Source organism: Strix uralensis, chromosome 17, assembly GCF_047716275.1.
Source record: "Strix uralensis isolate ZFMK-TIS-50842 chromosome 17, bStrUra1, whole genome shotgun sequence".
NCBI classification, from domain to species: domain Eukaryota; kingdom Metazoa; phylum Chordata; class Aves; order Strigiformes; family Strigidae; genus Strix; species Strix uralensis.
In genome coordinates this window covers 14,749,989-14,764,121 of record NC_133988.1, presented here as the reverse complement: position 1 = coordinate 14,764,121, position 14,133 = coordinate 14,749,989, and the positions used below count along the sequence as shown (strand labels likewise).

The 14,133-nt window shown below is 36.4% G+C and overlaps 1 protein-coding gene across 3 annotated transcripts in view; it reads left to right on the top strand.

Moving 5' to 3' along the window:
* Nucleotides 1-14,133, top strand: part of IFT81 (intraflagellar transport 81) — a 45,901-nt gene that overhangs the window by 15,058 nt on the left and 16,710 nt on the right. For all 3 annotated transcript variants that reach the window (XR_012631349.1, XM_074887756.1, XM_074887757.1), the window contains exons 9-11: nt 1,086-1,249; nt 3,899-3,994; nt 5,994-6,140. Coding sequence is in view for 2 of the 3 variants with exons in the window: in XM_074887756.1 (XP_074743857.1) it covers nt 1,086-1,249; nt 3,899-3,994; nt 5,994-6,140 (407 nt within the window). In the remaining variant the exon portion in view is untranslated. The remainder of the gene's footprint in view (nt 1-1,085; nt 1,250-3,898; nt 3,995-5,993; nt 6,141-14,133) is intronic.

Below are 14,133 nucleotides of genomic sequence, written 5' to 3'. Positions count from 1 at the left end.
TGTTAAGGAGGCGAAATTACTCTCCCTAGCAAGAGCCAGATCATCATAAGCGTGGTGACATGCAGCCTGAATCAGGCTTGAGTAGAGCAAAAGTGATAAATGGGGTTGCTTTTGTCAATGGAATTTTTGACATTACTCAGGAGTTCCTTCTTTTTTTTCCTATTTTATTATTATTTTCAGCATTCTCAGTCTATATACTGTCCTAAGATTAAACACTTGTTCTTGCAAGAAAAAACAGTGGGCTATTTACAGGGAGGCAATTTGTAAGTATTACAGCAATGTATAAAGACCCTTAAAGTAGGCATACATTAAATTCTGCTCATTTTAAGGCCTTTTTAGATGCCAGATTGGAATAAAGTTTTATTTTAAGGGAGAATTTCCAAGGATATAACAAATTATACATGAGCTAGACCAAATTAAGATCTTTGTACAGATAAAGGATTCACCCTGAGATAATTTCTGCCTGTAGATGAAGTCTTTCACATGAAAGAATGACCTGTACAAGCTGTGAGTAGGACCAACTTCTGGATGCTTGCTCCACTGCTCCAGACAGGGAAGTTCGAAGGGATACAAGCTTTGTAAAACAAGCTGTGACGTGCTTTGCAGCCCCTCATCTTTCATGTACAAAAGCAAAGTCTAGCTCTTAACTTTTAAAATTTCAGAAAAATGTAATTCACAACACAAAAAAAGTAATATAGAATCCAATGTCTTGATGTGTTTAAGACACACAGAGGGTTAATGGCTTTCTGTATCAATGCTGCGTGTTAAATTTTGCATCTGATTCAGCTAGAGTTTCATGTAAGAAGGGTTTTACTTGTTTATTGATGAAAAGAATCTGTCAAGGAGTTAATAGTCCTATGTTAGAGATACAGATGGATAATAATACCTATTATAGTGTTTAACATCCAGATTAAAAATCTAAATCAAGTAACTACCCATTTCTTTGAGCGTTGAAAAGAAGACTCAAATGTTACGCTGTTCTTATTGTAATGTGCTGCTAAATACTTTAATGTGTTGGTGAAATCAAACTTAATTATCCACTACATTACTTTTATAGACGCCCACTGATTTAATTTGTTTTTAAGGTTTAATGAAGAAACTGGAAGAGGAGATAAATTTCAATTCATACCTGGTTACTGAAAAAATACCTAGAGAGCTTGAAAGTAAGAAGAATTCAGCATATTTCTTACAAAAGGTGGTTGCAGAGCCAGCTATGAGTCAATCTGATCTCAGTGTACTTGAAATCAAGGTAAGTTGACCAAGGTCACTCTTTGTGTCCCGTAGCATAGTCTATGGTTCTTATCCCTACTTTATATCCTTGCAAAAATGTTTAATTCCCAAAGGAACAACACTTCAGTTGTAAAACAAAGAAGATGTGTTAATCACTAAATGCAAACTCTCAGAGAAGTTTTAAAAAAACCCCACAAAACAAACCCCAAACCAAACCCAACCATATCCTTAAATGCTATTTAGAAAATTGTGTTACCAATTTGCTAGGCATGAGCAGGGATGTTAATTTAGCGATAAAGGTTTGATTTTTCTTCTCTTCAGATTTTGCTTGTTTTAAACTCTCACAGACATCGAGGGAGTTCATGCCAACATACAGAGTGTTTATGGCACGCTGAACACCATTCTCTGAGTGATGTATCTTCATAATATTATGTCTTAATCGATGTGCAGTGGCTCAGAACTCCTTAGTGTTTGGAACAGGTCTATATCTTTTGTTTTAGTTGGTAAGACCAAAGAAAATCTGCGGATCAAATACTTGATCTACCTTTCCAGTTTTTTTCGGAAGTTAAAAGCAAATGGTGTTAGAATGAGCAAAAAACCTTATTCGTAGTATATATCCAAAATGTGCAGAGGGATTTGTTGCCACGGAAGTACATTTATATATTTCACTCAGTGAAGTTTTCATGCTTACATAATCCTAAATGAAAGATTAGATACGTCATATTATGTTCTAGAGGAATTTAGAGGAATACTAATTATTATTATTTCTATTGATGATGATGAAAATTTACAATAATATTAGCTAGGGCAGGAAGACTAGTCCTACATACTACTAGGTACACTGTTCAGTATAAAGATCTTCTTTTATCAGTTTGTTTTTAATATTCCCAGGATCTCCAACTCTGGCTTTGCTCTGAAAGATAGATAATGAGGAAACAGAGTATTGTAATAGATCAGAGACTGATTTACCCATGAGCGTGAGTGCTGCCGTCCACAATTATTCTTGTGTCTTGAAGCAGAGAGAGGTTCAGCTACTCTATCAACATCAGAGCAGCCTGTGCATTCACACACAGAACATTCCAAAGTAATGTAATAAAGAAATGCCCACAGGTTTTCTGGATCAGACAAGAATCAGCAGTCAAGTGTCATCAAGAATACGTTCTATTCTAAGGTTAAGACTACTTTTTACAAAAGTAAAATCAGTGACAGCCTAATGCATTTTGGATTCCAATTGTTACACTTTTAAGGATGACAGCATTATTAAATGGTAGATTAGGTCTGAAATAATAAACTAGCTCTGTGATTCAGCCTCTGCTTTCCCAGTTTATTTCTTCTAATCAAAACAGTATTTGTGGTTGCAGTTATTTCTTTTAGGCATAGCTGAAGCCCTGTTTTGCACCTTTCGTTTTCAAGAGTATTGTTGGGTTTTTGGCAATATTTTAAAAAGCTTCAAGGTTGGTTGTTTTTGTTTTTTTTTTTTTCTCTTTCTCCATGAGGTAACCTTTTAATTTGTTATATTTTGGAAGTATGTTTTTCTTAATAGATAATAAAATCATGTCATATACTTGGCTGTTATCACTGTGTGGCCTTAGACAGCATTTTTTTTTAAAGTCAGTCTTCTATTATCTCAGTGTCTTAAAAAGGAGCTGAATTGCACTAAGCGTGCTACTATTGTGCATTCTATAATATATAAACCAGGAATTTATTCACGGAAGGGAATTTTTATGCCATCTTCAAATTCAAGCCTGTTCTACCACTAATAGCGTTTGTAAAGGAGCAGAATTTACAGGAGATTTTTTTTTCAGGTGTTGGAGTATTTTTAGTCCTATTGAACGCTTTATTTGAATTACTTAGCTTTCAAAGTACATGGATATTGCTCATAGAAATGTTAGGGTCATGCCCAGCGCTGTACCTGCATTACATTTTGACTTCATTGGATTTCAGCACATACTTATACTGCTTGCTTATCAGCATTCATCTAGTTAGCAGAGAATTAAAGGAAGGTTGCTAGGGCTGTGGTTTCCATGGCTGATGAGAGTCCCAGTGGAGCATTAAGTCAGGACTGGAAAAGCTGGAATCAGTACACTGGGGTAGCTGTTTATGAGTTTCTAGATGCAGTGGGCTCTAAAGCTTCAGCTAGAATGAGGATCAACAATTTGAGACTGTGGACAAACAGGTGCATTTTGTGGCAGTAGAAAGAAGGTACCGTAGAGCTGGAATATGACAGTCTGTGACTCTTCAAAGTATTGGTGAAATTTGCTATCACTTAGTCTTTATTTGCTCCCCTTTAAACTTATGGTAAGTGGTTGAGTGAAAACGAGTTTTAGTTAAGATTGATAAAATTATATTTTTTACACAGTATGTGACAACATCAGTCTTTTTTCTGTCTGTACCAATTCACATGCATTTTCTCTCCACATACACCAGTTTACTTCATTTTCAGGGCCAACATCATGCTTCTGCCTTATCATAAAGGCACAGACTGGAAATCCAAAAACATAGCCTCTTCCTGGCCAATACTTAATGACTCATTGAGTTTTTTGGGTTTGTTTCTCTGTTTTAAAAATGGAACTAGCTGGATTGTAAATCTGGTTTGCAAAGCATTTAATTCTTGGAGAAACCAAAGAAATAAAGCTCCATTTCCTTAGTTTTCTACTCTGTCTTGCAGATAAATGAAGTGAATGCACAAATTAATCAACTTATTGAGAAAAGAATGATGAAGTATGAGCCAATTGATAGTAAATTTTCCATGTATCGTCAACAGGTAAGAAGGGACAAAACATTTTTTAAGCAGAAGCAGTAGAACAATTTCAGTCACTGATTGCTTTGCATACTGATTTTTTCTTTGTTGAGCATAAATCGGTAGAAATATGTAATAATGGAGGACAAAGCAAATAACTAGCTGTTGTACTTACGTATGTGTAGGGCTGAGTCAAACCATTGCTTTCAGTCGTGTTAGTGAGTTTGTATTGACTGCTGCCCATAAGCTGTTAGGTGTTGCCCTTCAGCTGCATCACAGTAATTCTGGAAGGATCGTTGTGGAGGAGCTATTTTGGTAAAGCTCCAGCTGTGGACAGATTCTTAAAAGGCAGCATGTGGGCTGGCTGCTGCAGTCAGACCTGGATGCAAGGCTCGCTTTCAGTTAGAGCCCTTGCTTGCGTTTGACCACATGCTATTTCTCCCGTTATATCTATTAAGAAGATATTCTTTGATTTTTTTCTTCCTGAGGCTATAAAATAGTCTATCTATAAAGTAGGCTGTCTGGTCTAGTCTTAGTAAATTCACAAGTTATCAAAAGGTTTTATGAACTCTCAGATTTTCAGAGCTTATGCAGAAATGTGATTTCTTTTCCGGGCAACCTGTACCGCTGCTAATTTTATTGAAGATTTTCATCATGATGCTTATGGTGACGGTTTAAAAAATAAAAAGGCTTAAGTAAAATGTATCAGTGGGAGGAAAAAATTGTGATAAAATATATACTGCGGTTCGATCACATATGCAATATGAAACGCACCATTTTGTTTTGTAAGAATTGCTCTTCTTCCCGAGAGAAGAGCCTGCTACATAATGTGCTGGTACCACAGACCAACTGGCTTCTGATAGAATTATGTTCAATGGAGGAACCACTCCAGGAGTTCAGGTTGCTGCTGTGAGTTGGAAGCATATGGTGGTCTTTGCTTTGTTCTGGTAGGGACTGGCTTCTGTTTCACAAAATAATCATATATATTGTACCATAATTTGTCACTGCAGATACCTCATGAAGCAAAGAGCAGAGACACTAGCCCCCAGCAGAATTCTGTTAGATATATTTTTAGAAATAAAGCTGGTCCTTTTAACCTAGTGTGAGAAAGCCGGTGTGTATTTTGCTTCATTTTTTTCTTAAGTTTTCCCTTTCATATGAAGAGACCAACCATGCCTCCGAATTCATGCGCATGCATCTAAATTAATGTGTTGTGTTATTTTAAAATATTTTTAAATAGCATACTTTGGCAAGATAAAAATGCTTCTTTTTTCCCTGAACTAATATATACTTATGTTCCCAAATCTGTTAGCTTCTGGTCAAATGTTAGGTACCATTAAATATTCTGTCTTGTATAAAATACTGGGTTTTAAATGCTTTATCTTCTAGACTCCAAAAAAAAAAAATCTGTAATCTACACTATTTCTGTACTATATTGCTTTATTCATCGTCTTCTAGCTATTTGCCAAGATTTAGTGGCTCAGTTCTGCTGTTAGTATAACATATTTCTGTAGGTTGGAGTAGGTTGGAGTTATAAAAATCTCTATTATGACATTTGTGAAATCTTGGATAACTTTCCAGTTAAGCCATGTTGGTGTATCTTACATATGCACAAAAAGGGACTAAGTAGAAGGAATGGAGCAGCTAAAATGCCTACCTCTTTCTTCAATGAAAATGAAAAAACGAGGTGAAGAAATGTAAATCTAAAATGTAAAATATATCAACACAAATCTGGGGGAAAAAGGGTATGCTTGAAATCTTGGCCGAACTGAAGAAAGTTGGGAGTCTGCATTCAACTTCAATGAAGTTGTGGTTTAACCCACGGTATATAATGAGTAATCGATGCTTTTTTCTTTGCAGTGAGACATGCTCATCACATTTCTTAATGAAAATCAGTTTCTGACAGTCAAAATGTGGTTTCAGTGGTGCAATGCCTGAAGTTTAATGGATTACATTTTACTAATGATTTCAATAAGGCATTTTTTACCTTACTTGTCCATATGCATTTTTAATGATTGTGCAGGCATCTATAATTTCCCGGAAAAAGGAAGCCAAGGCGGAAGAACTTCAGGCTGCTAAGGAAGAGATGTCCAGCACTGAAAAGCAGATGCTACAGAAGACCAGTCAGGCCCATGAGTTAGAAGGCTCTGAAGTTCTGAAAGGGGATGAGGTATGCAATATAACGTGGCTATAAGGAAGAGGAAATTTGTAAGAGATGAATCAATTTTTGTTAACTCGCAATTTCCTTTTAACTGTAGGTTGCAGTAACTGCTTCTACAGTATCTTATCCATTTTCAGAGTATGTTGTCAAACTACGTGGCTTCAGCATTGCAACAGATTGGCCTCTTTTTTTAATGCACATTTTTTGTCATCAAATTCCAAAATTAACATATTTGAAGACTTTTTTTTTTTTTAATGTGCAGATAGTACAATGCTGTCTGGTGCTTTCAAATGCTTTCCAATATTTATACCGCATCAGTGCTTGATTTGTAGCTATTTTCAAATTATTAATTCAATTATTCACATCATACCTAATAGATGGAAAGATACACGAGGACTTAACGTTGGGCTGTCTTAACATTCCAGACTCTGAGTCAAAATAATGTCAGTATCATTACAATGGTGTGATGATCAGTAACTAATTATAAAAGTCAACAAGGCTAATGAAGGGATTAGGAGTTCAAGTGATAAATCATGTAGATTAATTTTATTATTTGATGTATATTAAAAATCTGCGTTACTATCCGTTCTCTATATATGATCATAAAGCACAATACCAGCAATTACCAGAAATGAAGTTAGTCCTGTTGTATTTATTACCCACAAAAGTTTTTACTTAAAAAAATTTTTCCTAGACCCTCCTGAAGTTTAGCTGCAATGCAGACTTTGACTAGCACAGTGTAGCTCAGGCAAAGTTCTATTTGAAGCTATACTTACCAAAGTGGCTTCTTCTTCTTTAAAAGTTTGCAAAGAATAAGTCTGCTGCAGCTGGGTAGTGGTTTGTCAGCAAAATGAATTGACTTTTCTTAAGACAATAATTTTTCTCAGCTTGGAAAAAGCCTGTTAAGTGTACTTACAGGCAGAATCACTAAAGCAAAGAGTATTTTAGCTGCATCATTCTCTGACTTAATGTATCTTTTCATTCCCTCCACATTGTGTTAATTCGCACTGCCATCATTTATCAAGAGTAACACTCTTCGCTTTCTTTGTCTGTTTCTGTGCTTTTTTTACATACTACTCAATGCAGGGAACGCCTTTGTAGAAGGAACTCCCTTCCTGATCCCATAAGACGTGCCTGCTCCACAAAAATCAGTCCTCTTTTAAAGGAGCTTGAAAGAGTGAATCACGTATGGAAACGTGTATGCGTACGCTGTGTATGTGCACACTCGTACATAAAGGCTTCCTGTATAATATGGAATCTGTGCATATTTCACTTGTGCCTTCTTGCTTTTCTTCCCTTCTGTAAATCAAGATAAAAACTACAGGTGGAAGCAGAGGCACAGAGACTTTGAAGAATTAAGACGTTGATTTCTCTTACCATAACATACATTGCACAGGTGTTCCATAGGTAGCAGTAATAAGACCACTGCATTAGATTTCTCCCCACTACGAGGTTTTCAACCTCAGTGAGCATGTTGCTAAAGTCTTTCGCAACTTTTTAAGTAAAAATAAAAACAGAAAGCAGACAATCTGTGTTTCATGACATGTGATGGGAAAGAAGTGTTTAATTAATCAGCGAGAATGTGTTACCAAGACAGCAACATATGTTTTACATTATCTGTAAACACACTGTAAGGTAAGAAGGCCTGTTCTTGAGGGGGACAACATACTCTGGTCCATAGTAATTCAAGGAGAGCAGGGTAGCAGGGAAACATTGATTACAGAACCTCGTAAAAGGCTTAATAATGAAAAATTCAAGTTAATTGTCTTACACAAGGAAGAGGCTCAAGACAGAAAAAAGACCTGTCTTGAACCTAACCTGCATTCCTTTTGTTCAAGTATGATCTGCTTTTGACTTTTTAAGACTTTTCAATTCTTCATTTTGAGGAGTGAAGAATAAGTGACTGAACACTTTGGACAAAACCATCCGCTTAAAATAAGGAATGTTTGTCTTTTTGTAAGAAGATTTCCTGTTTTGTAAAATACTTTCTGCGCATTGGCCCAAGGAAGCTGATATTATACAATCTGTGTCCTGTTCTTATTACTTCGTTAGGTGTACTGTAGTGGTACTCACTGGCACCAGTGTAAAGTAGTAAAAAGTGTTTCCTGTGGCTAAAAACTAGGAAAGGATTTGAATTTGTGGTGATTTTGATCACTTCTTTTTCAAAGGTTGCAGATTCCTCATCTGGAAAATGGAGACAGTGATATTTAATTCTGTTGTAAACGTCTGCTGCCAAAAATGCTGCGTAGGACCTTGGTGCTGTAGTCTTCGTATCTCCTTAAAGTACATTGCAAACTCATATTACAGAAACAGTTCTGCTCCAGGGTCTAGGTTGTGAGAAGACAGGACTGATAGATGAGACAAATAAGTTGGCAGGGAAGAGGTGATGAAGCAAAAGTGAAGTGAACAAGTTATCTCTCATCAGTAAGTCTCGGTTCATCACTCACCAGACAACCTTTTGCTATAGATTTGTTTCTGATGTGTTATGCTTTTAAATTTGTATTTTCTGGTTCAGTGCTCTGTTACTCCAGCTTGGAGCCAATACTGAAGGAAATCTTGATTAATGTAGTAGTGGTGAGTCACTGTTGTGATACATAGGGTCAGTGGGGACAGAAAGAGGTTGTACAGTCAACCTTCACTTTGCACGCTCTGACAGCCGAGAGCTTCCTGATGCTTCCTTGTTGCCATCAAACACATTTTACGTTTAGGTCCTCCATTTTCAAAAAGGAAGAACCGGGGCTTTTTAACAAATACTTTTGCTGTCTTAAGTTTAAAACAGACTTTTAATCCTACCATGTTTAACCTATCTAAATGCTACAGTTAAATCAAAGAATTCTTTTTCTTCTATACCCAGTTTTTCTCATCTTTGTCTCGCTTTGCTGTATCCTCTTGTATCATGGCACTCGCAAGACTTGGCAATCGAAGAATCGGTGCCTTCCTAACTTGTGCACCCCTACCAGTATTTGGATCTCCATTTAAAGTCTTCTCAGCACTTCATTCACCAAAAGGTCAATTCTGGCTTATGTTTTTAGGTGCTAGTGTTTTGCTTTCCTCTCTAATCATAAAAAGGAATGTTCAGCATTCCAGTTGGTTGGAGAGGTGATACAGCTAGATACAACTTAGAAGAAGCAGCGGGGAATAACAAATTCATTTACATCAAGCACAAAAAGGTAGGAATAAATTGTCTGCTGCAGGGATTATGAAATCTTTTTAAACACTTCAAAGAAAGTACAATGAGCATGCGGTAAAGCTGGCAGGCTCCTAGCTGCAGCTGTCAGATCCTGAAAATTAGGGAATCAAATGTTGACACTTAGAAGGCTAGATGGTTCAATTACAAGTGATCCTAGGTAAAGCTGTGATATTTTTAGCTCTTTACACAACACATTGTACTTTTCAGAGTTCAGCATAGGGCCCCAAGAACCTAGACTTTCCCAAAGTATCAGAATAGAATAGTGTCATTGCTGTGCTTAGCTGCAGTGGTTGAAATTAATATGTTTTTGAGAAAGTGGCATAGAAAGTCCTATCAGTTTGTTAACAGATATGCAAGGTTTGCGTATGCATTTACATAAGGAGTTTAATTTTTTTTCATACATATGCTCATCCATGCCTACCTGCCCCCTGCTAAAACAATATAAAAACTGTTTCAATTTGCAAACAGAGAAAACAGTCAGTCTTGGACCATAGACCTTGTGACTTTTCCTCTAAAACTGTCGGGTCCATGTGAATCCACCAGAAACAGTTATCTAGCTCCAAACTAGGTGGATGAATTTTTAAGAAAGTAGCTATAAAGGAGCTCATAACTTGAGCATGAAATGGTTTAAGCCAGAACCCAGGATATATTATCCTATGTTTGCCATCTTTCTCTTAACTTTTCACTGAGGTTCTAGGTACAGTTATATTCCTGTCTGTCAAAGGCTTCTTACACATGAAAATAGGAGAGTAGCTGGTAGTCAAGTTGTGAGAGCAAAAGTGTCAAATCTGTAGGATTCTTAGAGAAGCCAGAAGCTTTTTGCTGTAAGAAGTTAACCATCGTTTAAGCCAAATGTATGCAGTGATTCAGACAAATCTGAACTGAACTGGATGCTCTTTCAGCACATGAATAAATCATCAGTTTTATTGATCTGTGCATTTTCAGTGATAACTGAAAATGGTTTTTCATGAGAAATATTCTAATTGATCCAAATTATTAGTAATGGCTACTTTAATACTTCTTTCCTGACCAGAAGCAAGCACTCCTAGAAGAGATATCCTACTTAATGCTAATGAAGAATTTTCCTGATTGATCTGTCCAATGAGCAGGCTGTAGGGTACTTTCATTTTAATAGATTGAGGTAATGGTGCTCGTATCTTTTAGAAGTGTATCCTTTCATGTATGAGTTACTAACTCGATCCAACAGTGGCCGTACTAGCTTAAATGTAAAGCCTCTTAGGAAAAAATACTGAAAATCTGTCACGATCGGGAACTTCTCCTAACTGAATTTTAATACTTTGGACATTCTGTATCGTGTTAATTGGTCTAGTTAGAAAATGAAAACATCTGTTCCTCAATTCTTAATAAAAATAGAGATAGTCCGCTAAGATTTTCTGCAATTATTGTGCTTATGCAAATAATTTTATTAACAAAACTGTTTATTTGGAACCTTGTTTAGATTATGCATTTCAGAAAGAAATCTCTACTTTTACAATTTATACGTTATTTTCTGTAGGACTTTTGTATGAAGAATATTTTGATTACTATCTCACAATCAAATTGATACAGTAATCCAGAGAGAGATTTGACTCAGAAGTGAGGGATTAATCTGGGATTTGTTCTTTCCTGAAAACAAGCTTATCCATTTTCTCCTTTAATGATGATCTTGGAATCAGAACCTTGTGAAAACTTCACGTGGGGCAAATGTTAGTTTTAAGGAGACGAAATGATGGGCTTATAGTGAAAGCATAAGACTTCAGCATTAGAGGAGCTGGGCTTTGATCCCAATTCAGCAATGCACTGAGGCATGTGGTCAACATGCTTACGTTCTTCCCTGGAGGGGGGTAACCTGCCAGACTCTGAATGGTCCTGGAGAAGCCATTTTAATAGCTGTGATTTGATTTTTGTTGTATTTAGAATTGTCGTAATACTTAATTACTTCACAAAAGTGCGGTAAAACTTAATCTGGTGATAGCAATTGGAATAAGTGGAGAAGCATAAAGTACTGGCATTGCTGGATTTTTTTCAGTGAAAATGGAACATAATACAGGAAGTCTGCCCAGGGATGCTAGATACCTGTGTGCTTCAGGACATTCTGTGAGAGATCAAAGTCCTATTTTCATTCACTCTATTTCATAATCTAGATTTCACGCTTGTTATGTTACAGTCACCCATAAAAATAGCCAAGTCAAAAAGCATAATCTTTCTTTGCTTTCATTTGGATAGCTTTTATATCTCAGGGGGCTCTGACTCGGCTAGCAAACATGGGTCTCCAGGCTTGTTTACTTTAACTGCTAACTCAGTGCCAGCATTTGGTTCTTGTCCAGTTATTTAATCTTTGAAGCTCAAATAACTATTTGTGTTAAGTTGCTTGAGAAAGAAAAGCTTACGAGTGGACATAGCCTTGAATGGTACATCACTGCGGGCACTGACAGATCCATGGGAATTCTGTCGGCTGAGCTGAGTTTCTGCGCAGGGAGCAGTTGACCTGGTCTATGGGAAAATGCTGCTGCTCAAAAATGGATTCCTTTTGGCTAGTTAACTTTAAAGTGATATGTTATTCTTTTGTGAACTATTCAAATTATTTAAAAGACCTTTTACCGCAGTAAAATACAATGTTTTACAGCATTTTAAGGGCTTGATTTTTCATCTACATATAGATGGGAGCATGAGATGTATAAAGTTTCAGAAGTAATTAATGCTTACCAAATGAAAGCACTGGTATTTTACAAGAAGCTTATTTTTAATTTTTGGAAACCTGCAGAATGATTTTCAGCTTTTAGGCTGAAGGAACCTAATTTTGCCATAAGATCCCTACAAGCTGCTGATTTGGGTGGAGTCAAATCTAATAACTCCAGCTCTGAATTTGGCCCTGGATCTAAAGAAGCCTTCAGTTAGATTTTGAGGGGCTAATCTGTGCTGTGTTTGGAGTAGATGAAGTCTTTTGAAAATTCTGCCATTCTGCCACTGATTTGCTACAGATATTATAAATTTGCTACTGTTGTATATATCTTGTTCTCCCTTGTTTGCTGCAATAAAAGCTATGTGAAAGGTTAAGTTTGCTTTTAAAAAGCCAGAGGTTGTGATGAAAGGTAGACATCCATCTCCTAAAATGAATAGGTTTCGCTCATCAATGTGAGCAACTTGTAGTTCATTTTGGATTAAATTTTTATTATATAGTCCTAACTTATTCAACTAATAATAGAATTGGTGGAATCAGTTCTTTAATCAACAAGATCCTTTGACTTCCATTGTGAAATACATTATGCTTTGAATATGGAATATGCAAATACTCTACCTCCCACTCGAGCTATTTTCAAGACCTTAAAAGTAGCTATAGAAGTGAAGAGAATAATAGTTTGCTTTTCATCTGGGATAAACTGACAGAAAATCGTTCAGATTTGATAGCTGTATGTGGTCACATTAAGTAAGTTTAATCCTTTACATCACTTTTATGCTATATTCCATTGGTCAAATGAAATATCTCAGGAACTACTTGGTCGAGACAGACCACTGTGCTTCCCTTAAATTTTCCTCAGTTGGTTGGAGAGATTGTATTTATACTTCTATAATCTCTTGAAAATCACAGAAAACTTGGTATTGTCTAAACAATTGGGAAAAAAAAAAGTCTTTTGTATTAACTAAGAGGATATGCTTGAATTTGCTATGAAAAAGAATGAATTCTGGCAATACTATGTTAGGTGTGCCAAGACTATAACAAAGACGGTACGACAGTAACAGAAGTGCCTCCGCTGCGCAGTGCTGTGGCTTAGGTGACCTTGTCTATCCTTGTCCTAGGTAGTACGCACAATGTAAAACGGTGTTCCAAAGCCACACATAGTCCAATCTGCATAGAGCACATTGAGTAATTTGTGGGTTTGTTCTTTCACCAAAAACGTTTATAGCTTTTGGCTTTAAAAATAGTTCTGGAGCATAGCAAGAGAGAAGCAGCTTTGGCCTAGATATTGCACAGGATGGCAGATGAACAGGGTTGATTTCATTTCAGGCATTTTGCCCAGGACACTTTTTATAGAACATACAGTTACTCTGGGGGTTCTTAGGCTGTGGTCACATTGGTTTTTTGGATTTATTCTTTAGAAGGGAGAGGCATAGTTTTGCAAAAAGAAAAATTAATGTACATTTCAAAATCAAAGTTCTCTTATGTTTGAGTTTTAAACTTGTATCAGTGGTAGTGGGACTCCTCTTTTCTCCATGGGGCTGCTTGCTTTATGCTCACTCTGCACATGCTGGACCCCTCCTCATCAAGGAACTTTCTGAAGCCTGTTCTTACATCATTTACTCTAATAAATTTTATTTGCTTTCCGTCTCTGGATCTGAATGCATTTTTGAGCTGTGACTGGCATTTGCCTCATAGCTCTCATGTAAAATAGAAGAATAAGAGCTAAGCCTGTGTGACAGAGGGACAGCATTAAGGCAAAGAAAAATATTACATGTTTGTTTCAACACCTGATATTTCGTATGTGTTACAAATTGAGCACACATGGATTCAGATGTAAATTAGCTAAGGCTGTTGAGCTGTAAGGTTATGTATCATTTTACTTAGTCTTTAAGAAAAATATAAATTCTCCATTACTTTAGATTTTGAGTGAAATAGATATTGCATTTCTCTGCTTCTGTGCAGTGATTCTGCTTTTATTTTTCCTGTTTTTAAAAACATAGCTAGTGATATCATCTAGGTCTGCAAGAGTCAAGGAAAGAGAACATCAGATTTTAACTATTGAGAACTATCACTGAAAAAAAAGTTTTCCCATGCTCTCTTCCAATTTTTCTGCACTTTCTTATCATGTTTCT